This window comes from Megalops cyprinoides, chromosome 4 (assembly GCF_013368585.1).
Source record: "Megalops cyprinoides isolate fMegCyp1 chromosome 4, fMegCyp1.pri, whole genome shotgun sequence".
Taxonomy (NCBI): domain Eukaryota; kingdom Metazoa; phylum Chordata; class Actinopteri; order Elopiformes; family Megalopidae; genus Megalops; species Megalops cyprinoides.
Window position 1 is genome coordinate 34,325,920 of NC_050586.1, and position 26,318 is coordinate 34,352,237.

General features: G+C 43.9%; 1 protein-coding gene across 1 annotated transcript in view; it reads left to right on the top strand.

Moving 5' to 3' along the window:
• The window catches only part of fras1 (Fraser extracellular matrix complex subunit 1), a 103,591-nt gene that overhangs the window by 23,880 nt on the left and 53,393 nt on the right, over window positions 1-26,318 (top strand). The window contains exons 3-14 of the mRNA XM_036527397.1: window positions 13,164-13,271; window positions 13,713-13,805; window positions 14,328-14,487; window positions 15,707-15,840; window positions 16,360-16,443; window positions 17,173-17,274; window positions 17,483-17,674; window positions 18,920-19,009; window positions 19,952-19,990; window positions 20,081-20,228; window positions 21,950-22,093; window positions 23,307-23,441. Coding sequence (XP_036383290.1) covers window positions 13,164-13,271; window positions 13,713-13,805; window positions 14,328-14,487; window positions 15,707-15,840; window positions 16,360-16,443; window positions 17,173-17,274; window positions 17,483-17,674; window positions 18,920-19,009; window positions 19,952-19,990; window positions 20,081-20,228; window positions 21,950-22,093; window positions 23,307-23,441 — 1,429 coding nt within the window. The remainder of the gene's footprint in view (window positions 1-13,163; window positions 13,272-13,712; window positions 13,806-14,327; window positions 14,488-15,706; window positions 15,841-16,359; window positions 16,444-17,172; window positions 17,275-17,482; window positions 17,675-18,919; window positions 19,010-19,951; window positions 19,991-20,080; window positions 20,229-21,949; window positions 22,094-23,306; window positions 23,442-26,318) is intronic.

The following is a 26,318-nucleotide window of genomic DNA, read 5'->3' on the forward strand; positions in this document are numbered from 1 at the left end:
GTTACGCTTGTGAAGAACGGCAGTCGTGTGTTCTTTGTTAAGACAGTAATAATGGTGCCCTTTTGAAAGGTCTCCATTGCATAGCATTGTAATGCATGACCTCCTACTGCTGGACCTAGATGCAGCTGCTGAGTTACTGCAGTGGGTTATTGCAGTTATAGGCCTTTAAGCTATGAAGCATTCATTTGTTTTTCCACAATATTCTGTATTGAGCCTCTTCTGCATTGCAGTCTTATGTGCGGCTAAAACCAAGAAGACACCTACCAGGAAGCAAGCATGGAACTCAGGGTGCATCTGGGGAAACAGATGCGACTGTCAAGTAGAAATTCTCTGCAGCAGCTTTGACGTGTAACGTGTACTTGGAAGTGTGGGTTTTTATTTGATTTCACCTTTATAGCTGTGACTAAAAAGTCTGTCTTGCTCATAGTTAAAGATTACAGTTAAAGACTGTGTGGCATCAGCTGAATTTTGATTCTTCGCATGTCTGTTGCAAGCCCTTTAGTTGTTACTGTTTGCTTGTCGTGAAGGACACTCTTTTGGACTGCCATACCTTCCCTTGCGTGAGACTACACATATTCATATTCTTAAGACTTTCTGACCTCTCTTTTAGCTGAAGAGCAGTTTTTTTCTCGACACAGAGGGCAGCTGCTGGTTCAGCTCTGAACATGACTCTGGCAGCATTTCTTGGTAGTTGTTTACATTTTTAGAATTGCTAATGTTCCTCGTTCAATCCCCCCAGCACCTGGCTGGCTCTCAGAGGTTTGCCTTGGGCTCAATAGCTGGTAAGTTTGCATTCAGTGGTACACAGTGACATCTGTGTGAAAATAAGAAGCTTTCAGACAACGCATGCATGAAATCGCTTCTGTTTCTGCTTTAACGCACCTGTAGCTGTATGTTCTGTTTCAAAGAGCAATGGGTAAAAGGCCATCTAAACATATAGTACAGGTAATTATAGGTCATGTCTTGTTTGTGTGCTTACTAAAAGTAGGGTTAAATGCCACAAGTTAGATGAATGTGTTGTTGACAATAGCTAATCACTAGCAGTGCTAGTCTTGCTAGTGTTGAAGTGGAGGTTTAAACATACATTTACAATGACCCATTTAGTTTGACCCAGACTATCACCATTTTATCTGTGGGCTTTGTGGTTGTAAAACAGTGCATTTGGGGGGTTTTAAGGAGCAGAAAATGACAGGCTGCCATCCTTTAAATCTGGATGACACTGAATTGCCAGCATGTGGCAGGAATAGTTTTTTACAAGGTGGTGAAAACATGCTGGACTGTGAGGCTGCGGCATAAGAATATGTTGCCGGTATTCTTTATGAGGTCACAAATAGCCGGCATACAGTATCATATTTGCCTGCTCAAATATAGGCCAATCTGCGAGACCGTATAACCTCATTCATTAACAGAGCAAACCCCGCATAGCTCTGGCGTCTGTTAATCAATGAAAGGAATTTGGTACAGTGCCCGTTTTTTCACAGGAGTGAGTGGGAGTGAGTGTGTGTGTGTGTGTGTGTGTGTGTGTGTGTGTGTGTGTGTGTGTGTGTGTGTGTGTGTGTATTTGTGTGTGGGTGTGTGCATGTCGCATCATTATCCTAGCCGATCAAATGGCTTGGAGCCTGTACTCCTGATGTTTTTCTTTCAATATTCGGTTACAACAGAGTTAAAATAGGCAGCGTGTTTGCAGCTCGGCGCCACCGCCAGCTGTTTTTTCTTTTTGATACTCGGAACGCCTGAACACCAAAATAATCTGCGCTGCAGGCTTTAAAGGGAACTATCGGAGGGTGTGCTAAAAATGGACAGGGGTTGAATTAAATATACTGACACCTGTTTTGGCCATCAAGAAACCAGACTGGGAAATTCTCATCTAAAATAAGGAAAACTGAATAATTTCAGAAGTGGCTGTCTAAAGTCTATATGGTCGCTAATGGTTTTTATGTCAAAGCCGGATGTTGGCATGCCATTTGATTGCTTCATCCTTGCAGTACAGGCTTTTAGTTTTATTGATTTAATCCTACAGACCTCTTTAAAAGCTTGGTGTCTTTGGATGAATGAGATGTGAAGCCTAGCCTTCTTTTGCAAAATATATGGGAGGCTAAATGTACTTTGTGAGGAGGGAAAATAGAATGCAAGGAAGAAATGCTATCTGGGTCATCAAATGTTTCGCATGCACCCACCCTTACGGCTAAGAAGGGTGGGCGCCCTGGAATGTCAGTTCCCATCCTAAAGAGCCGACCCAAGAGCACAGCATGACAGGGCATTACCTTCCCTGCACAGATTTATGCAGGATGTCAGCGAGAGGGAGCAGGCATTCGCCACTGTTTGACTAAACCAACACTCTGGAAAGTAGCTGGACGGCATCCATGTTCTCCAGATCCTCAGCCGAACAAATCGATCGAGGCAAAAGTAGCCACACATCCCAACAAAAATGCAGGGTAGAAAACGCCGGCCTGTATTGGGGCAGAAATTAAGCTGCTGTCATGCCAGCCGGGTCTTGCCTCCAATGTAATTGAGGCTGTCAGATCCGTTTCGGTTGTCTCTCACCCGGTAATTATGCAGGACATAAGCAGGTATTGTGTGGGATGGGAAAACACACAGAACTTGCAGTTGGCCTCATGTTGTCTCCTGCTTGTTGTTGTTGAATGTAATTTAGTTCTCCTGAAAAGTGACATTGATACAGAACTTAGCTGAAGGGAGCAGATGATCAGTCATTTAATATTCAGGCCATTTAACTGCTTGTCAATCAGTTCAGTACCACAGGACGTGAGCTCATGTTGAAGAATCTGTTTCACATGGGGGTAAATAAGTTATTTCCATAGACATTTCAGTGATACTTTATTGTAATTATTTTATACAGGAATGAATCTTAACCACAGTTGTTTTCATTTTTGCATGTGCCATTAGAGTTATAGTTAAGCCAGTAAAAATGTTTTGTTGAGATAAAGTAGGAAGCTGTTTTCTGAATTGTAAATAAACAGAATTTACAATGGGTATATCGTTTTACTCTTTAAGAATTAATGACCGTGAAAGTCAGTCATGCAAGCTTTTTCTGTGTTGTTGAATTTCTTTAGTGACCAGATTTCACTCAAATCCAGGACACTCTCATCAATTATTTAAAGGATGTTCCATTATTTACAGCACATGTACAATACATGGTATTTTTAGATTTTTAAACAATTATTTCTATTTTAAGTGCTACAGTACATTACAGTACAGTACATATTTCAACCTAATCTGTGCTTGACATTTTAGTACCTGGAAAATCCAGGATTGTAGTCTTTCTCATCAACATTTATGAAAGAGTGCCTAAGACCGATTTTTTGCAGTGAGTCATAATTTGAACAACTGGAGATTCATGCAGCAATTTTCTAGGGAAAAAGAGGGGTCCAGTTTTTTTGATATTCATCTCAGGAGCTGAATTTGAATATCAAATTTTAAAAAAAAAATGCGTCCCTCTTGTCTGTACTTTTGTTACGCTCGGCTTAGGACTGAAAGAAGTTAAAGAATTATCAGATTGAAAATAGTCTACACTGAGTCAGGAAAGCACAGGCTGGAATCTGAATGAATTTCACAGTTGGATACAGTGACTTTTCCCTCCTGTCTCAGCCTATTAGCGTGAAGCGGCAGAGCCGTGCGGCACACGGCCTCACTGGAAGGGCACCTCACCTCGGATTCCTCCTGCTAATCACCCCGGATTCATACCTGACTGCGGCGACAGATTTACGACTCTTTCTCCAGGAGCCCACGTCGAAAATGTAAAAGTGTCTCAGCGTACCTGGATTCCCGGCCCCCCGGGGTATGGCAGGGGTTAGGCAGCTGCTGAGGTGAATTCGTGCTGTAAAGGTTCTCCATCACTGGAGGGGTGTTTTCTCGCCGACAACAATACACGGCTTTGATACTTGTAATGTCAGGGCAGTCTGTGTAGAGGCTGTGCTAAATGCTCTCTGAAATGAGAAAACCGCAATTAACTGCCACGCTGCTAGAACTGTTGTGGAATTCAGTGATGTCACTAACTTTGCAATGAGGCTGCCTTGAGTGATAAATGCAAAAAAGATCATTTCCGTTGTATATCAGTTAATGGGTGCATTACAGTTTCCCTCTGCCATTGCGCAGCTCATTGGTACTGTCTCTTGCCAGCGAGTATTTCATTGCTGGTCTGGGGTTTTGGGTAGTGTCCCTGTGGTCGAGGAGGGCAGAAAACTTGACATGCGGAAGACTTAATGGCTCTCCTCAGTGACATTTTGAGGAAAGGGATTTTATAGAATGAAGAATGGAAAGCGTGGCCTAGATGACCTCAAGTCTCCCCTTGTAATTCTGAACATGTGTGTGTGTAATGCTCCGAGTAGTTCCACTGTAATAGTCTCTTCAGAGCCTCACCTGACAGGACTGGGGAGCATCACTAATGCTGAAGTGAGTAAAAACCTTGAAAATATTTTTGCAGCGTAGTTGTTTAGGGCTGTGTGCTTCAGGTAAACAGGGGCTCCGGAGGGGCCTTCCAGGAGCAGACAAGCCCATATGTTTCCAGTCTCCAGTCCCGCCTCGCGAGACGGGCTGGCCTTTTCGATCACAGCGTGGCTCCGCCCACCATGTGCTGGAGCTCCTCAAGTGCGGAATTAGCTCTAGCCTTCCACCTGCTGCAGTTCTCACACCGTGGCAGCCATTTCCTGTGTCAGGTTCCTGCAGGCTCTTAAAACTGTCAAAGAGCGGAGGGGCACTCGTAAGCCATACATCCGGACTACGTGTGTGTGTGTGTGTGTGTGTGTGTGTGTGTGTATAGGGGAGGGGGGTGGGGTTGTTGGGGGAATTGGAGGTTTATAAGCAATACCCTCCGTCATGACTTATGCTGAGTGCTCAGTGGAATGGCAACATTGGATTTTCTCCAACTGAATTTCATCCCCTGTCATGCAATGTGTGACACTTGCATTATGCATGCTTTGATCCTGAAAATATGATAGATAGCTGAATTGGTGGGGGGGATAACCAGTAGTGGTTACTCTATGTGCTGTCTGCCTGTGTTTGGAATAATGTTACACCATGAAGCAGTGTACAGAATGCCTCTGAGAAATGCAGCTTCCCAATACCCCTTTACTCTACAATGGGGAGGGTAGCTGACCCTGACCCTTGACCTTTAATGAGTGTCCAGACTTTCTGTCATCATTTTAACTAGCCCAAATTAGAATCTCTTCAGTATGTTACATGATGCTAAGTGAGGGTTTGTGAAGTGTCAGTGATTCAACAAGGAGAAGTAACATGGGACAGCTTATTAGCTTAATATAATAAATTTGTTTCATTTACATAATTTTTTCATCATTGCACAAGTGCATTAATGAGGGTGAGATTTCCAAATGCGAACCCTTAAAAAATCTGCTTTTCATATTTCTTGACAGAAACCACATGGTAAAATGGTTGGAATTATATTTATTTGCCGTATTGTCACAGGAAAAAACTTGGAAAACCAGAACTGACACTTAACATGACCTTGTGGTCTTGGGTGGTTGTTAATGAATAATTTAAGACTGCTTTTACATTCATGTGGATGCAAGGTTAAAACAGCATTGAAAAGCATTGCTTGGTTGCAAATGGTGACCTATCTTGAGTGCACCATAAGGTAGAACAAGTAAAAGAAACTGCATCATCAAAGACTTTATTCCCCACTGTTCTTTTTTTAATATAAATTTTTCATTCCAGTGCTTGTTGTCTAACAAGGTGAGGCTTCAGCCACAGTTTTTATAGGTCTGTATTAACCTTTCTTTGTCATGCAGAAAACTCAACTTTAAGAGCCAGTCATCCATATTGTATTGTGACTGGCTGAGAGTTCTTGCTAGAGAATTATTGACAGAGTGCAATGCATTAAGGTCATTTCTGAAGTAAGTTACTTGGAGTTGCATGCAACTGTTATCCAGCTAATGAAAACATCAAGTGGAATTTATAGTGATAATTTACACTCTAACATTTTAGGTGGAAATTTGTTGTGATATTAAAATATTGTTCATATATTTTTCATAACAGCCATATTTTTCCACACTGACTGGCAACATATTTAATTCAGCTGAGATTCCAATCTACGGTCAATGAAATGAACTAATGACATTTCAGTGCTGCAACAAGCAGTGAGAGTTTGAAACGAAATGCCTTGTGAATCATCCTCCAATATGTGTTCAGCTCTTTATATTTTATGCATGAAGTGCAATCTCTTTTTTTATTATTTTATTTGTTCATGCTGAGGAGCAGTGAAACAGAAAGGGAAATTATTGAACAATCTGGCTCTGTTTGTGTGGCAGGTGTTTGGGAGAAGAGGCGTCCCTCGGCCATTACGGTTTGCTGTGTTAAATTGCCATGGTTGTCTGTCTGATGAAACTCTGAAACCTTTTGTGGAAATGATGGCATTTTTTCATCATTTTCCAAGTTTTTTTTTTCATTTTACAGACTTACTGTCTGTTTTAAAAGGTCAGACACTTCTATTCACGGCTCTGTTAAACATGAAAGCGCGTCAGTTACAGAGCAGAGCAGTAATTAAAGTTTTCAGCCATCTGAGGTATTTCCTATTAACTGAGAAGCCTTCAGACCGTGACCTGTGCTACAGTAAAATGGATTGGGTTCAATGAGCTTTGCACTCGCACCTCTGGGATATACGGGTGAAATTCCCTCTGTGTTGCATTTGGCAGCAGAAACTCAGAGTTTCTTGATGAAATGTGTTGGCTTATTGCTTTCACATTGCAGGGAAGGCATTAAGGTGTTAAACAGAACATGCAGTGAGTGTGGGTGAGGATGGTTAACCAAATATGGAGTTCAGTAAATGAGCTGGTTTATTTGTCTGCTGTGGCACATTGTCCCTAACTTTAGTAATGAATGTTTTTTTTTTTCAAAATTTCATACGTTTTCTGTTTATTTTAGTTAGTTGTGATAGTGTTTAAGAAACAAAAATGCAAGAGTTACATGCACGTATGCAGTCAGTGATGTTGAATTTGGAGTTCAATACCTTTGGATTAAAATTTGATTGAAACAAAACAGTAATTCACTGCAAATTTCTTTTAAGTCAGTTGGCCAAGAAGTGGCCGCCTTCTTCCCATGTGCCCGAGTTTGTTATAAATCAGCCAGCAGAGGGTGGCGCTAGAGACTCTAGGGTCCCTGCATGGGTGGACACAGCGCGGCAGTATGGCACAGTATGGGTCAGAGGTTACATGTGGTCATTCATCAACATGGAAAAGAGTCAACATTCTACAAGGCACTGTGTTTAAGTATGGTCAAGTATTTCTGAACGTTGCCCTCCAAGTCATGGTTTGGTAATAAGTCATCCTTTTTAAAATATGTGTATACATTTGTTTAAAAAATAATTGACATGTTTTCAAATCTGTGATTAAAAACTACATAATTAATGAGGGCAGTAAAAGCAACATAATATCAGATGCAACTTTTGGACACTAAAATAATATTTCCTAATGTACATCTATTGTAGTTTTAGGAGGTTTTATGTGGATTACTACAATATCTGATCTACATTGTTTGTTGTGCCTGTGGCACTGGTCAAGAATTCACTTCATTATATGAAGTTACTATATGAAGTTCACTGCCCAAGTGAGTTTATGAGGAATTTGGACATACATGACATAGATATCAGATGCACAATTAGCTCTTCCCTTTTTATCATTCGTTAATGCTATATACAGGACATGCAGTCATCTGTCCATCTGTCAACAGCTAAGCAGAACAACACTGGATGATGGAACTTAATGACAAGTGAAGAATCGTTACACACAAACCCATCTGATAAGGTCAAGCTTGAGACATTAGCAGCCCAAAAAAATAAGAGATTTGAGAGTGCGATATGGTAAATGAATAGTATGAGTGAGGATAAGTGATCGAAATATTCAGAAAATTTGCTGACGTTTTATTTTGTCAGAATAAATCCGGCTCCCTAAGCAAACACTGCGACAGATATGTAGATGTCCTTCACCTTTGTGGGCCCTCTTCATTTGCACAGCTTGCCTTGCAAGAAATTTGCATTTAATCATGAACGTGTGACATTCAAAGAAGTTGTGGGGAAAGCAATTAAACCGCAAGACGGAATACATTTGAATGTGCTTAACCCGGGATTTATTCACAACAAAGTGTGTGCACAGCTGTTGCCTCGGCTGAACAAAATTGCAATAAAATTCTAATAAGATGACGACGGCCTCCGACAATTTATTTCCATTGATTCGCATTAGCAGTCAAGAGACAGAGAGAAGGAACAAACAGATAAATAAGACTGTTACTCTGTTCCCTGCTGTTTCGGTTATGCTAAGTGATCAGACTTATGGGTGAGCTATGGCATTCCATTGTAGATAAACAGTTGAAACCCTGTATAGCTTCACTTATGATGTCTCTTAGTTCGCAGTGATTCATGCTGTACCACTGATTAAAATGGTACGTTTGAAAGTGCGTGCCTCTTTTAGTCTAACCTGCTGTTTCCGCCTCTGATCGTTCTAATGCATTCCGGTGCATGGATTTAAGATGTGCTTGCCTAGACTGAATTTTAGTGTCGGCCGTGCCTCTCATTTCGTAAGTTACAGTGGTTATGACTGTATCCGTCAGCTACTGTTCCACACCGGCAGGGTGGTGAAGACAGTGATTTATTGAGTCTCATCAGAGAAAAGACCCGGCTAATGATTTAGGCTCCAGCTGCTCTAGGTGGTGCCTCGGTTCAGGTCGGCTCCATTTTAGGTCAATTACAGGCTGCAAACTTGGCAGTCGTCCCTTGTTTGGCAGTTTTAATAATAAGACTACCAGAAGAGGGAAAAAAAATGTGAATGCCTGCAGTTCAGGTGACTGTACGACAAATCACAGAACCCCGGAGACAGAATTCATTTTGACGCTCCCGCCAATCTCTGATTGATTAAGCCTCTGGGAATGATGTCCGTACCCTCTCAGAAAGGCTGATTGTCAATTCTGTTGAGATGCACTGAGACACCTGCAGTGTGCAGATGCATTCTGTAACCTTCGCTGCAAGAGTAAGAGTAAGAGACAGACTCCATTAAATGGGACTAATCTGTACTGCACTGTCTTGTAAAGCAGGAGACAGACAGTTACAATACTGTACCTCGAAGCAGTAAAACCGTAAGAAAGAAAATAAAAACAGTGATAAATCCAGACTGTTATGATCAATAGGACCAAACTAGGTTTTAGTAAGTCATTCATAGCAGGCCATTGTTTTATAGCTGACAGCAAATTCTCTGTAGAGATTTGAGGGCATGTGGGTTTGCAACGTCCCATTGCCTGCAGTATTGGTCCCTTGCCTCAAATGTGTCAAAGTTATGTCCAGCTGGAGTTTCATGGAAAATCTAAACTCTTCCTGTACCATGCTAATAACACTGTCAAAGGGTAGGTATTATGATGTGGGGAGTTAGTGTTTTAGCAACAGTTTCAGCATGTGACTGGTGCACAGCTGCTTTTCCAAAAATGTAGAAGCCAGCGACAGTTTCTCACAGGCCTAGATCCTGTCACACGCGGCTGTTAAACTGACTCCAGGTCCTGGTGTAAAATATTTACCACGCAGCTGTGGTTCTGTGAGGAGGCCTTCTGTTAGGACGGTGTTCCGAAAAGCGCGCCTGAAGCGCTGCCGTTCCATCACGGTCCCTCAACAAGGGCGGAGAGGCGAGCTGCAGACAAATCTAAAACCAGGTCGATAGTGTGAGGATTAAATTAAGAGCCGTTGAGTATCTTTAGCAGCTCGTCTCATTTTTCTGTCTCCAAAAGCATGAGCAGCATGCTTATCTAAATCGGTACTTGTTACTCTCAGACTGGGGAGTCTGGGAGTACGCCAGGGTTATTGTTTGAGTTATTGTTTTAAATGCATTAGGGGAGGTGTCACCAAACTGTTAAACAGCGCAAGTGAAGATTTAGTGCCGTGACAAATGCGTGCACATGCATGCATGTGGGTGCGTGTACATATTTGAGGGCATGTATGCGTATGTACATTTCCTAGTTATTACATGCCTTTTTTCCCCATAATGTGTGTACAGAGGGCAAGCACGTCAGCTATTTGCTGTGCTTTTGAAGATGGCTTAGAATGGAAAATGAAAAGTGTGGATTAGATTTTTTTTTCTTCCTTTGAGGTATTACTGGAGTTCTGAACTGACTGTGCCTCTGTTGTCATGGGCAAGTTCAATGTACAGTTTTGCAAATATATGTGGAGCACAAATTTCAGTACCTATCAGGTATGTATCTGTTGTATGTATATCTACAATGTGTGTGTTTGTGTGTGTGTTTAAAATTTTATTTGGTATTCACATTTAATATCTTCTTTGAAATGTCAGGGTGTTATGTGACTAGAACATTGTTTGACTACAAAATCAGTGTTGCTGGTCAGTCTCAGACATAATGGTGCTTCACCACCTATGACAAATTATTTTGTGATTGCTCCACCATTTCAGGTTAGGAGGCCAACCATTAGCGCTGCATAAGATGCATGGCCTGACCAAATCACAATTCACAAGTCTTTCTCCAGATTCCCAGATTTATGGAATAGAGTCTACATAACTACTGCATTATGCAGGTTTCTTCTCCAGTGTCGTCTCTCCAGCTTGCTCATTGCGACCCCTTTCATTTCCCATGAGCTGCTGTGTTTCTGTCAAGTTCAGCTCTTTTTGAGAAAAGATTTTTTTTACTAGAAGCCATCAGCTGTGTGAAATGCTCAGCTGAGCAAAATTCCATTTGCCAGTGTGTTCCCTGCTCAAACCACAGAGGCAGCTGGGGGAAAGTGCTGTTTTTGTTGTCCCTGAAACACTGTGCGATTAAAGTTTTATTTGTGATGACCTCGCGCGGGGTATTTATTACAGACAATTCAGAGTCGAACAGCTGACATAAAAGTACAGTAATGCTCTCTGACATTTCATGTGAGGCATGTTTATATTGGGAACAGATGATGTAACAGTGTGCAACTACTTCAGTACAATGTCAATAGGTCTTTATATCATGTGTGAACCAGAAGGGTGAAAAACATTAAAGTAAGCTAAATTACTATTATTCAAACCTCTTACTCTAATTGGAATCTTAGAAAAATGTTTGTTTTGGAATGGAGAGTTGGAGGAACTCCAATGATAAGGTACCTTAAAGCTCCCAGCACCTGTTTTTTGTTTGTTTATTTATTTATTTTTTGCAAAAACTTTTCTTGTGATGTTTTCTTGAATTGAAAATTCATGACTTCATGAATTCCTGGAGTAGTTGGTATAGCTAGCCTACATTTTTCAAGCTTTTTCTGAGACGCTCTGGGAAAATTAATTTTGGAAGATGGCAAGTGTAGCACATCCGTGTTATAGTGTATTTATGTCCTAGACATCCAGTATCACCACGTATCATTTCATCATTCCAGCTAGAATATTCCAAGCTCGCGGTGCTAGGTTCCAAATGGATGCTTACTGCAGCCTATCGGAACACAGAGGGCCTCCTCATTCATTAGAGCCCGGTGCCTGCTTTGCCCACGCTCATTAAGACATCGCTGGAGATGTGGCCTCAGATGGCGGCTCTGCTAATGCAGCTCGCGGATGTCGGCACCCGCTCTGAGTCTCTGTTTAGCAGCACAGCTGTGCTCTGAACCTTGTTGTGGAAGTGTGATGTGTTGCAATACTAAGCAAGAGGTATAATCAGTAAGATAATATGTATTTTCTACAATGCCTAGATTGCTAAAAAAAAATGCTTTTACCTGGAGTTCAGGGCTGACCTTTAAACTACATACAGCCGATTGGTTATGCATGCGACATAATTTTCTGCATTTTTCAGTCATATCATCTGGCTATATTTTTTCTTAACATCCTTCATGCCTTGAGCATTTCCCTGTTGTGTTAATTCTACAAGCCTGCACTGCTGTATTCAAAATCACGGTAGACTGTATGGAACATGCAACTTAAGAGGCCAGTTGTTCTATCTGGTGTGAGATTGTGCAACTCTAATTAGCTGTTACTGTCAGCGGTATGTGCAGCTCTGTAGCTCTGTAGCTCTGGCCTGTGTGAATCTCTCTGGTAGCTCACTGTCTGACAGACACGTCTGCTTGCCTGAGGGCTGCTTGCTGAATGGTTCCTGGGAGGGTCTAGAGGTTGAAAAGGCCATCTGCACCCCAAAGGGCCTGGTCCTTTCACAGGCCCATTTATCTGATGCATATATGCGAGGTGGAGCGCATGCCCATGCAGCCAGTAAACAGCCATTAAAGCTGGCTTTTGTCCTCTCTTCTGTCTCCTCATGCAAGCTGTCTATCAGTTGTTTGCTTTCTTTGTTCTGTCTCCTCTCATCAGTACATACCAAGCATATATACCCCCAAATGTCTCTGCCATTAAAAAATACAGCAACATTTTTACTCCAGTCTACTGAAGGAGAGTTCCTCTTGAAACCTATAACAATGCCAGTAATTACCTTGTTGATATTCATGTGGCTGTGTTCTAGTACCTTCCTGGTTAATTCAATTTCACAGCAGTGTGTAATCCATCTCAGGGTTATACACTATTCCCAAGTTTAGTTATGAAGTATGAGAATAGTTATCTTTTGATTTCACCTCCATGAAGCAGAACCACACAGATGAATGTTTTGAAATATTTCACGAGTGGTAAAAAATGGCTTTGCAACACAGCATTCCCGCTTCTATGTTGATGATATCTGAATAATATTAACAATGAAAATACATGTGAGTAGTATGATCAGTTTAACAGCAAGTGCTGCTGTTTATGATCTGTTTGGATAAGTATCGTAGCATCAGTTAAAATATTTATGTGAAGCAGGCTCTTGTTGGTTTTAGCCTGTGTGAAACCTTGAAAAAAGCTGTAGAACCTTGAGAAAAGATCTACACAGTCACACCGCGTTAAGGCTGCAGGAGTCAGTGTTTGGCACGGGTATGACTGTCCCTCTGAATATATTTAATTTTGTAAGTGAAAATTATGAGACTGAAATATCATAATTTCTGTAACTCTTAATCAATTTACAGATTTGATTAATTCACAAAAACACACACCTAGGGTTAATGACTACTTTTTTCCACTTGAATTATGGCTTCCAAGTTGTTTTTCAAACCTTTGCTCCAGTTTTTATGGGAACAGTTACGCGAGTTTAAATTGTGGTGGTTAGAGACAGTCCAGTAGCGGAAATTGCTGTTCCAGCCATTGTATATTGAACTCTAACTCTTTCTTATTTCTTCGCAGAATAATACATCATGGAGGCCCGACTCTTGCCAAGACTGCACCTGCCTCAGTGATATTGTAATCTGCAAGACCTCCCACTGCCAAAACCCCCAGTGTGATTTCCAGAAGGTAATGTTGAACTGGACAAAGTGAAATGAAATTTCATTTCCTGTCCCTCCTGGTTTCCTCTCCGGCTCTTGGCCCGTGTAGCAATGAGGAGTCAGTCCTAATCAGGCTGCCCCTGAACCTGTTCCTGACATCCAGTTCAGTAAAATGTAAAGAGCCGCTGTCAATGCCTCCTGTGTTCTGGCCCACTGAGTTAACTCCAAATGAATCGTAATTAAACGTTGTCCATCATGCACTCCAGAAAATGCCCTCCCTGTCTCACGTCCCCTTTCTGTTGAAAACTCTGGTTGTTAGTTGGTTGTTGCTGGTACTTGATTGCCAAAAAAAACGAGTCGGCTCAACAAACGCAGTTATTTCAAACGAGTATGAAAAGCACACTAATTATCCTCAGTTGTCCATATAGCACTCTGAATGCGCTAATGCACTTGTGAATGTTGTTCCCAGGGAGAGCGATTGAGAATACCGCCCAATAAATGCTGTCCGGAGTGCCTCCCACAGTCCCAGGGCTCTTGTCAGCACGAAGGAGCCATCTATGGGGTGAGTGACACACACATTCCCACCAGTGTCGCCGAGTAGAGAAAAGAACAGAGCGGTGCCGTTCGACAAGCTCTTCGCCCTGTAGTCTGTCATTGTTCCGCCCGATTGCTCTTACGGACATGCGGCCATTTTTTTTTTCTCGATAACTCCCGCTTTTGCTCATGAAGCGAGCCCCTTGTTTGTTATGCCCAGCCACTGTGGAGCCACTTTGGGCTCTGCTTAAGATTCTGCCGGCGTACCTCCTGACTCAAGTGTCTTACACCGAAAGAATTGCCCCGCTGTGTGAGAGCGCTCGCTTCACCCGGGCCAAACCTTGAAGAAACTTCACACGCATTAATAAAATAATAGCCAAAGACCTAGAAAAAAAATCACTTAAAATAGATTTGTGTGACTTTAGAGATTCTGAGATAACGAGGCACTGCTGGAGCTAATAGGTGCGTAAAGACAGTGGATTAGGCAGTGAAAATGCCGTGTCTGAGCGAAGGTAAAAGTGGCCGCCCCCTCTCTGACTGTTTTTCGCAGCATGACAGCCAGTGGAGCATCTCGGAGTGCTCCGTCTGCACCTGCTCTCATGGAAAAGTGAACTGCGGCCCCCGGCCCTGCCCCCCCCTCCGATGCGGGAGGGACGAGAGCAGCTTCACTGCCCCCGGGGAGTGTTGTCCCAAGTGTGTGCGCAACGGAGGTGAGCCACCAGGCCAGGACCATGGTTTTCACAATTCCACAATAGCATGGTGACAAATTTGTTGTCAAAATAGGGTTAAACGGGTTGAATATCAATCTGACATGATTGCACATAGGGAGAACATTACCTTGAAGTGCTTCAGCAATGGCTAACAATGTGGAATAGCCATGGCGAGATTTTAACTCGGACCTTTAACACCTTTAACTAGTAATGTCTTATGCTACTGCATTCTTGAAGACCCCCTCTGCAATAATGTTTTTGCCATTATTTCAAAATTTTGCAGTGTAATTTACATCAGCACGATTGCATTTGTACTGCAAAATAAAATAAAGGCAGGAAAATATATGAGAGATTTTTTTTAATGCTTAGAAGAGAGTACTGTACAGGGAGGTCCTGGTCTCTGATTAATAGACATGTTTGATTAGCAGTGTACAGATGTTTGAATATAACTTTTGTTCAGACACCTAAGCAAAGTCTTAGCTAGGCTAGCTGTAGCTGTTCTGCGCAGAATACCCCATAAAATGTCTGTTAGGCCTTAACATTAGCCTAAATTGGGTTTTCAGATTAATCAGTTATTTTATACATTTGTTGAAAGAAACAGGACCTGTTTATTACAGTATTATGGTAAGCTTTTAACCTGCTTATCTTACTGATAAATGGCTAGCTATGTACTAATCCTTGACAATTTGACGACACAGCATTCACTTTCTTAAGTTGCCCTCAGGGTTGAGATTCTTTTAGCGGCGAGGCAGCTTTGATTGCCATTTCCTATCTTGTCATTTAGAGAAGGGCTTGTTTTGAAACTACATGGGGGAAATTCTTGGTAATGTTTGGGGCTTGGTGTCATATTCTTACATGTAGAGAAACCGAACGCCTCTCTGCTCAGATAGTGGAATCTGTTTGAGTTGCAGCGAGAGATAGCGGAGGTTTTCTCAGGTTAGCTCACGTCTGCTCACAACACAGGTGTTCTGCTCAGCATGGCGCACAGACACCATGATCACCTTGTTCCACCCTCCTGCGGCTGACACGTCCTGACGTTTCTTTTAACAGCCGATCGTGAGAAGTTGTTTCCCCCCTCTCACGCTGTCGCACCGGAGCACCGCTCCAGGCTGGGATTTCGACAGCAGCGCAGACCCCTTTGGCGTGCGAGCGCCAATTTCTGTGATGATCTGTTTCGCCCGGAAATGTCTTATCTTATCCTTGGCCTTGCCTTCTGCAGCGTCCTGCTCCTCGGAAGGCCAGGAGTACAGGGACGGGGAGGATTGGCGTCCAACGCCCTGCACCAAGTGCGTGTGCAGCGCCGGAGAGGTCCAGTGCTCTGCGGCCGAGTGTCAGCCAGTCGTCTGCAAACCGGTCAGTGCTGCCAGGCGTGCATTATCCATATTCATATTCTATATTCATATTCATTAGGGAGTATATCCACTGGCAAAAACATCATCTGCCCACCCCCCTTCCCACACACACATGGGCACACACACCACGACACAGGCATGTAAGTTAATGACTAGGAATAAGCAATAATGTAGTGCGGTGGATAGGTATCCAGAATTGAAAACTCGACAGCTATAGGTTTAAGCCCCGACATACTCACAAACAAGTCAAAGAAACCATCAGCAATGTAGTGAAGTGGCAGTGGAGCCACAGTTGTGGGTTTAAGTCTTGAACTCGGTACCCACACCCCAGGAGTGTACATTTCCAGTAGAATCTAATTTGGACATGCAGCTTACATAATTTGTAACAAGTGGAAAGTTTTTCCTGATCAGCTCAAAAACAATGAGAACTCACATCGGCCCAGTCCTTGCCTGCCCATTTGTGACTGAATGTGTGTTTAGCGTCGTCCTGCATCTCTAACATTCCGGCACTTTCCCCCAGCGTGAGAACCTGGTGCTCTCCCCTGGGACCTGCTGCCCTCAGTGCGTCCCGAACCCCTGCCTGGCGGCTGGGAAGGAGTACAAGGTAACCTTGGCTGAAGCGCGTTCAGAGGGATCTCTCCGCACCGAGCGGGAACAAAGCGGCCGCTCCCCTTCCCCTGGCGCGGGGGCCGCGGCCAGATAACGGGGCTCGGCGAGCTTTGAAGGTGCGAGACGGAGCCTCGGCGGATCCCTCGGCTCGGCGGCCTTCGCTGGCGGCGTGCCGGGCGTCCCTGATAAGCCCCCGCTCTCGCTCCCTCTCCGCTGGCAGCCGGCTGCAGCCCGTCATCACCCCGCTTCCCCCACAGAGCCGGAGTGGCGCACTGATAACGATGCGGCCTGCCATTCTGCAGCGCTCCTCTTTCGATCGGCCCAGTAGCCGCTCTTTCTGTGTGGATGTGTGGTTCCACAGAGTTTCTTCTTTACCACCATAAACGATACATGCACATATGCAAGGCACTTTATTTACAAGCCTTAGACAGCCTCGTCTAATTAACCAAAGAAGCTATTAATCAAAAAGATTCCCCATGTTCTCCGTCATGGAGAAGGTAAGTGTGAATGCGTTTAGGGACTCGTTACTCTGTCTTTACTTTCCGTCATCCCGAAGAAGATGCCCCTGGGCTCTTGCTGCCTTCCTGACAACAGCGGCTCTGTTTCTTAATCACTGATTACATGCTCATTCTTTTGTAATGAAGCTACGATGTGAAGACTGATGAGCGCTCCGCGTGGGTGTGAGCGAGTGATTGATTCCGTTGGTGTTGTGTTTTGCCCTCAGCATGGTGAACAGTGGCAGAAGAACAGCTGCACCACCTGCTTGTGTGACCAGGGACAGGTGCGCTGTCACACTCAGACCTGCCCGCCACTCATCTGCGAGAGGGTCAGTACCCGCCAACCGGCGAGCTTCTGTTTGAGCTGAAGTAGTTGTTACTTTCTGTCCTTATTCTCCCGCCTCTCAGTTGTCTCTGACCACTGAAAGCTCCATTTTCTTACATGTTACTGCTGTACGCTAGTTTTTAAATTTGATCCCCTGTAGCACCCCCTGGTGGCAGCGCCTCTGAACCCCAGCCTCCTGTGTCTCCTTGCAGGGCCAGAGCAAGGTGAAGAGGGCGGGGCAGTGCTGTGAAGAGTGTGCCTCCTCCAAGGGGAGCTGCGTCTTTGAGAACGCTGTGCGCTACCATGGCGACATGTGGAACGGCACAGGCTGCGAGTTCTGCATGTGTGAGCGGGGGCAGGTTCTGTGCCAGAAGGCCGAGTGTGGCAGAGTGGAGTGCTCATGGGTAAGTGAGCCGGAACGGGAAGTGTTTCCCATCATGCATCTGGTCTATTCACAACATTTAAAACCCCTCATCTGTAATCACAGCTGGAGGCCTCACCAACCTACCGTCGTTCGAATATGAAATTTGAAATGCAAGGATTATGCTCGTAAGATTTACCCGTGTACCATCATGGAATATGGCGATAAAGGGTTTTTTTTTTCCTTCAGCCGATCTGAAATAAAAATCACATATTCATGAACATCTATTGTGTGCGATCTCACTTTCACCTTTACCTTTGTTGTTGTCTGTTTTGAAAAATGAATTCAGCAACCTGCCATAAATCAGTGCGCTTTCAGAAGTGCAGCACTGCCTGTGTTTTCATTTATGATAAAATACATTTTTGGCCGGCTTCCAGTGCAATCTTGCAGAGGTCGCAGTACACAAAGCCGAGCCCGAAGGAGCTTATTTCGTATTTTGTTTGTGATAACACTTTATCTCAAGTAAATGAAATAATATTGAACACAATATTGGCTCTCTGAATGGTACCTTGTTTATTGCTTCCTTGGCCTATCTATACACGCGAGGATATGCATTTTGCAGAAATCAATGCTTTTTATTTATTTGCTTTGTTTACTGATACTTATTGTTTAGTGGTGTTGTCTTCATTGCATGAACTTAGGGAATGGCATTATTCTTATTCTTCACTTACTGAGAGAGGAAGGATCTCAAGTCTTACCTCACAAGCTATGTTGGATTTTTGTTCAGTGTAGTTTAAGAAATCACAATGTCACTGGCTGTCTTACCATTGACAGGATTAGGATTTATTTGGCTTTTTTGAGAGAGGGAGAGATGTCTTTTTTGGTCCTGTGGAACAAAAAAAAATAAATGAAAACCACAATAGACCACAGTGAACACTAAAGCTGTAAAAATCAACAGGATGGGAAAGCCTAGTCTGGTGTAGTTTTTGTCCAGTTATCTCTGTTTTTTTAACTCTAAATATTCTAGTAATTTCAGATCTGAGTTCTATTAATATCCTGGAGTCAGTCTACCAACACACCACAGCCAGAGTAATCAACTGAGGTCACTGTAAAAAAAACAAACAATGATTTTCCCATGAATGGCAACTAGGCCGTTGATGGGAAGCTCAGAAGTTGGCCGTAAATAAATTGAGTTTGACGTATTTGAGCTCCGTGGGAGATTGTGTGCATTGAATCAACCTGTCTAACAGAGAGAAAGTGAGTAAATACTACCACATCCATTCAACAGGGAGAAGAATCGGTTCACCTCCCAGGAAAGTGCTGCCCTGAATGCATGCCTGTGACCAGCTACTGTGTTTACAAGGAGCAAGCTAAAGTGGTAAAGAGCTCACAGTTTCCTTCCATTTAACACCGCTCGTGTTTGATGTCGTTAGATTTGCAGATCGTTACTTACCAGCCACTCTCTGCGACTGCGACAGATTCTAATCTAAATCACACAAATTTATGTCCTTGCTGATTTGTATGAATTCATAACGTCATAACACTCAGGTGTAATTTGAAAACTGTGTGTCCAGTGCACACATATTTGAATACAAGGAGTGGGAAAGATTATCCTCATATCCCTTGCACATTAGTTTAATTTTTTTTCCAGAAAGTTTAGGGAATTGCTACTACCAGTCCCTTTGATACAGCACCATAAATCTCTGTAACTTCACAGGCTCGCTTATATCCTACCTTCAAAGTGGGCTCAGACATATATCTCCGGCAAGCAAAAGGGGATCTTTTACAAGTTCGTGTACCAGCTGCATCTTGTCCGCACAGGCCTCGGGGGCATTTGTCCTCCCAGTGAAGTAATCGGACTGTGTGCAAAGGTTCTCAAGTTCCCTCTTAATGAAGCTTCAACATTGGCCGCTCTTTCAGGGAAGCCGGTGCTTTCCATTCATTGTTGGTTTTATTTATTTATTTGGTGACTTAATGGAGGGATATACAAAGATGTAGAGGCGAGACACAAATAGTGCGTATTGTAATAGGTGTAAGAACAAGGGCAGGGGTTCAAATGGGCAGGTAATGCATCTGTGACAAGGCATCATAAAGCATTATCATGCTAATAAAAATGCGACAAGATAAGCACTGAACCAAGGTTTTATGTAGAGTTTAAACAGTCATGAGTAAATGTTTTCCTAATGGTATAAAAATGCATAACAAAGAACTATAATAACAACCATAGGAGCCACAGAGGAGCAGCCTTAAAAACTATTCAAACTTAAAGCAGACTAGTACACATATAGTGCTGAATGCATGATTGTGTTTGCCTTCCTAGGGGCGCCAGACGGATCTAAAGGAGGAGAAGCACCTTGCTGTGAGTCAGACCCCCACAATCCCTCCTTTTTGTGTACATGTCACAGCAAGGTGATGTGCCTTGGCTTTACTGTCTGTCTCCTTCTTTCAGGATTTGGAGAAGTGGCAGGAGGGCCCGTGCAGAGAGTGCGAGTGCCGGGACTCCCGGGTGACCTGCTACCAGCGCTCGTGCCCGACCTGCCCCGTGGGCACCCTGGCAGTGCCCGTGGAGGGGATGTGCTGTCCTCAGTGTCGGAAGGGTGAGTATGGCACGCTCACTGCATATCGAAAATCTGCTGAGCCACATTTTTGAAGGGTGTTCATAAAAACAAATCATGTTGTGCGATCATTTGATGTCTACTTAAATGACAGTGCTGTAATTAAAGCTGTCACATCCATATCCGGAGTGTGTCTGGCCAAGGCGATGGTGGCAATTTGGGTGCGTGAGCTTTCAGTTTGTGGATAAACCAGAGCCTCAGACTCACTTGTCCCTCCTTATCCTGAGATATTTTCATTTTATCTCCTACTTTTGTCTCCAGGTGATGCTGAATTTTCAACGTGTTTACATATTTATAAATTCTAGTCAGTTTCTTCAATTCTCAGATGGATAATTCTGAGAATGGCTTAAAAGACTACACACATTTTTAATCCCCTTTCTACTGACAGAGCTGAAACCATGGGGTTAGATTTCTTTCCGGTTAAATAACGCAGCTACTTAGTTCCCTCGATCCCTGAGGCCAGAGGCTTTTTGGCCTCTGGACGTGACCTTTTCTGGGATTGAGGAAAAGCACCGACGATGCAGTCCTTGCTCTGGTCACTGTGACACCCTGAAACATAATATCATACGAAATGAGAAGACCACAAAGGCTTCAAAATAGAGAAAAAATGGACAAGTTGAAGCCTTCGACACTGTGTTTGTGTGTGTGTGTGTGTGTGTGTGTGTTTTTGCTGGTGTGTTTGTGTGTGTGTACGTGCATGTGTGTGTGTGTGTATGTGTGTGTGTGTGTGTGTGTGTGTGTGTGTGTGGACTGATCCAAGATTTATACTGGAAAAAAGGCCAGCGTTTTACATCAATCTCTGAACTCTTTCAATTACAACATTACATCCCGCATCCTGTTGGAGGCTGGATCCGGATTGATCAGTTCAGGCATGGTGGTCAATTAATACTTGGGGCCATACTGGTTAAATGGTTGTGAGGAACAGGTTGATGCCAGCTGTCTCCTCTTATCTTGTCAGCACCTTGTATGTCAAAGTACACAAATGAGCAATGTCTCATGGATTAATTATGGAATTTATGAATCAGCCCCAGCATAATTAGGGATACAGACTCTTTTTTATCGCAGATGTGTTCAGTTCTCCTTCTTTGTTTGTAGAAAAGAGCCCAGCTGATAACTGTCCCTTTCTCCATAGGTAATGAATACTTCACAGATAATCAGGCTGCAACTGGAATCCAATTAGGCTTTCAATAGCAGAGAACATTCCCAGCATCTCAATTCACCCCTCTCTCTGCCTTCAAGTTCCACACTGGGACTCACTGCCAAGAAGCAATTTCTCAGCTTTCATCACAGAGTGGCTTGCTTACAGCGAGCAAGGAAGAATTTGTAAATATCCAGGCAAAACTGTTCCTCACTAATTAATCTGCTATAACCACTGTAATCCAGAAGCAAAACATTATTTGAAGAATTCTCGGCCAATAAATATCACTGCTTTTAGTTAAGATTTTATGTTTAGGCATCTTGGAGTATTCCCCATAAACGGTTCCAAATTGGTTTGTGACCACTCATTTCGCGGTTGAGCGAACCCAAAACCACTGTAGATTTCGGTCTCGTTTACGGCGCGAGGCCACAGACGTGGTGTGTGCATGCAAATGAGGGTAGTGCCTAACGGGATGATGGGTTTTTACAGGGTGTTGCCCGGGGATATTCGTGCTGAGTGTTTCTTCCTGTGCATTTTTGTGAGTGTGTGTGTGTGTCTGTTATAGCTCAGTGTCACCCCGACTGTCTGACGTGCTCCTGGACCCCAGACCACTGTGACAGCTGTAAGGACCCCCGTGCCTTGCTGCTGGAGGGCCGCTGCCTGCAAACGTGCCCCCAGGGGTTCTACCCCAAAGGCAGAATGTGTGCAGGTACGAGGCTGGCACCCCAAAGCCCCCCCATTCAATCGGTCATTCTCCCCTGTGCTTAGCTATTCCATGCAGAAGACTTCCTGGTGTCTGCTGTTCTGTTACCACCATCACCCTCTACCCATACGGAAATGAATTATATTATAAATATACTGAAAAATACGTTGTTCAGCCTAACAATATAATGCAAATACATTTAAAATACCTAAGCATAAATACATTGCAATACACCACAATGGCAATAATTCACATTATGTGAATATTGTTTGAGGTAAAAATATAGTCTGTAAAATATATTGTCAATAGATTATTTGTTTTGTATGGGTATGGCCTTCATTATCCTCATGTGCTTAATGTCCCTGTGAACAGGGCTGAACCTACTCCCGCGCAGTAATGTCACGTGCCAGAGATAAGCGTGTTGGTTTTGGAAACGGGCCGTGAGGCTTATCAGCGCGGAGGAGTCGAGACCGAGTGTGGCGAGAATATTGCTGACTGGGAAGTGGGTCGAGTTGTAGCGCTGCCCCTTTTTTATGGCTCGTAATCCGCAAAGTCTCGCACGCAGAGCGTATTGTTTGAGTCGGATCCGTCTCCATGCCACACTCGGAGATAACAAGTCGGGGCAGGGCGTGGGACCGTCGCTGGAATTTAGATGTAGAGGACAGGCTCTTCTTGTTGTCAGAGGATTAAGGCATCACTTGTCGAATACCTAATCCAGCCTCGAGGAGCCGAATGTTTTGAGTAATGTAATTGCTCCTGACACAGATCTGTGTTCTCTCTTTTTTTTCCCCTGTGTTCATTTTTCCATTCCTTTTCGCCGTAAGTTTTCCTCTGTTTGTGGAAAGGTGATGAAAGCATACAGGTGAGTTTCAAAGTTTTGGTCAGTTGTACTGGCTCCTAATCGGTTCTCCCCAGGATGGTCGTCCTGACCTTACTTTCTTATCAGCTGCCTCCAAAAACAGTCGGATTTTATCTGACCGGAGTGCCTTTGCGAAAGGCCCTTTCTCCCTCCCCGCTGTGTTCAAAGGGAAGCACATTACTGCAAGCTGAGGTCTTGCCACTCACTTGCCTTTCAGGGCATGCGGCCAGCTGTGGACAGCAGCGAATGGGCTGCCAGGATGGCTGTGCACCATCACCGGTGATGTATGGTTGTTGTGTGAGAGTGGAAGTCGTGCCGCCTGTCCTGACCCTCCCCTCCCTGCCGCTCCTCCCTCTGCAGCCTGCCTGGACTCCTGCTCCACCTGTGACAATGGCTTTGAGTGCACGTCCTGTGTGCATCCCCTCCTGGCGAGCGACAGGCAGTGCGTGGCCACCTGCGAGGGGGGCTTCTTCCAGGATCACGAGCAGTGCACCCGTGAGTATGACCTCTTCCTCTGTATCGAAATTGGGCTGTAAAATAAAGATCTGCTGTCAGTGCCACTTTGAGTCATTTGAAATGAGCAGCAATCTGCTCGTTGAAGTGCTTTGTTTTGGACAAAGCTGACTTAGAATTTTCTTTGTGTAAGACATCTGAACAATTTAAGATATTTTTTTTCTTACACAGCATTTTCAGTCTTCATTTTTCAGTGCCTGACATTCAGTAACTGCTGAAACTCTTAACGTTGCGTTGGAATCTAAAAAGGCCTGTCAAATATAAAGGCCCTGTGTCCTGACCTCAGTTTCAGCTTTAAATGAAAAGGGTGGATGAAGCAGTGATTCAGTTGTATGGAAAACCCAAAGGAAATGGGAAAGACCGGGCTTGGAGGTAATCCAGGCTCGACCGTAGGATGTTTCTGGCACGGCGCAGCACAGTATAGATCCCGGAATATAATGAAATAACGAAGGCCGTAGCAATAACAGTTCATCTCCAGGGTTCGCGCCAAAGCCACCGGTCTGTTCCAAGTTACATGATTCATACAGTTGCTCAATTTCACACTTTAATGAACATTGTCAAGAGATTGGAATTCAATCTGTTAATGCAGCCCAAACGGCTTATAAATCTGTCGCTTTTGTCGAGCCCGTTAGAGCGGCTTTAGCATGGTTTGCCCCATTTGCCGTCCCTTGTGGAGAAACTTTTAGCGGGCGCTCATGAAAAACGGCGTACGCCCTGCTATTTAATTGACTCTAATTGAGACGATTTTGCCCAAACCCAGATACATCACATTAAAGTGGGAAAGGCCAATAATGCAGTACCCCGCAGTGTGTGGGGCCGTTACAGTAATTTGTACGTACTGCAGTGAGGTGAAGAAAGGAAAGGAGCCCACAGCTGTGGCTGTGCCGGGCCAACCGCACCCTTACCCCTGTGGCTCTTTTCCGTGCGCCGTCACTCACCACGGCTCTTGCTGGCGGTGTCTCCGAGTTATTGAGCCGGAACGCACGGCGGGCCGTGGCCAATCACCCAAGAACGCGGCGCGCGTGTGGCTTTGCTTCAACCTCCCGTCTACACCGTGCCCCTGCGGGGTGGAATCCGCCGAGGGGGCGAGCGGCAGCGGCTCTGGCACCTTGCCAGGTTCCCCTGGGGTGCGCGCTGCCGTGGATGCCGCTGGGATGAGTCATGGGGGGCAGCTGCCACTGCTTCCTTGTGGCATTACCCCGTGCAAGATGCGTTGTGGTCACGTCCCAATTCTTCTCATCAGATTAGCATCCCAGACTAGCCTTGTGACCTCTGCTTCACTTTATAAGGTTGGAGTGGGTGGCCATCCTATAACTCATGTGTCAGATGATTTTCATTACATTTACATTTATTCATTTATCCAAAGCGACTTACGAGTGAGGCAGAGTACACCACAAGCGAATAGCCATATAAGGAGTCGACAATATTTTTCATTTTTATCATTATTATTATTAGTTATAATGTCATCTACTTGTAGTGTTCATTTGTGTCTTATCATTTGCAATGGTGAACATGAATGAATTTTTAAGTGGTGAACTCAGTTGGGGGATGGTGCTGCAGTGTATTATACTGCAACTATTTAAATATAACAAAGAAACTATTCCTCCACTTCAATAAAAGAGAAAGTGTCAAAGGAAAAATGATATATAATAGTTACTAATAGGCATGCAGTGACAAAATTTATGCTGGTAAAATGGTCACATGTACACATATATCGGTTAATTTAACCAGTCTGTTTTTGTACATATTTACTTTGCATTTGGAACTATTGATTTTGTCGTACCAGAGGTAGAGGACTTCAGATGTCAGGTCATTGGTTTCTTCTCTCTCTAAAACACATGGACAGCTCAATGAGAAAATAGAAAAGGTAAAAATATTACAGGGGGTGATATACAGAACTCTTGAATCCCAGTGCAATATGTGGCATACTCTGACACTACATCAGCTGTAAGTCAAGCAAAACTTTGCTTTAGGTGCATTCCATTACATAGTTGAAATGATCTCATTAAACTGACTTAATTTATTTGCTTTCTCTGATACTGTCAAGTATCTCTGGCTGTCATGCCTCTCTGGGTTTAACTGTCTATTCATAGAAGTATGGAAGATGAGCAGCGGAATCATGGGATATCTAGATATAATAAAAGAAGAGCATGATTGGAGGTCTAGAAATAACCCAGGGAAACTCCCATTCTTCCTAAATTAATTGAACCCTGGAGCTACATTCAGACACATGGCTGTCTTTCCACATTAAGACAGCAAGCACAACGAGTTTTGTGTGCATTCTGAGAAATGTCAGTTAGTGCACCATGAGCACATCACAAGATGGCAAGCATCATCTTCCACAATCAAAGCCAAATACATTCAAATGTGCATGCCGTGCCAGTTTGTGATTGTGAGCCAGATGAAAGCTTAGCACTATATCAAAATGGAAACACCGACATAAAAACAGAATCGCATTAGACATTCATTTCTGCGGATCACTCCCTTTGCGGAACACTGGTAAGCCTCTGGCCTCGCCCTGGTCATTGTTCCTTGAAAGCAGTGTTTAGGGAGTTTTTAGTGGGAGCCGGTGGATCTTCATCAGATCCTGTACCCCTCCAGTGCCCTTACTGTGCTGTTTAATTATGACAGGCATTAAAGGATGGCGTGGTAATTAGAGCCCCTGAAGAGCTCTGCTATTCACATGGGTTGGTTGTGGACTTTGTCAGAGGTCCTTGCTTTTACTCCGAGGGCTGGGGTTCTGAAAGCCCCCCCCCCCGGCAGCTGCCTTTATTACACTCCTTTGGAAAACTCCGCTGTACTGGAGGCTGTAAAAGGTGGCCTTTTGTTCCCCGTCATGGTGGCATTTCATCTTTAGAG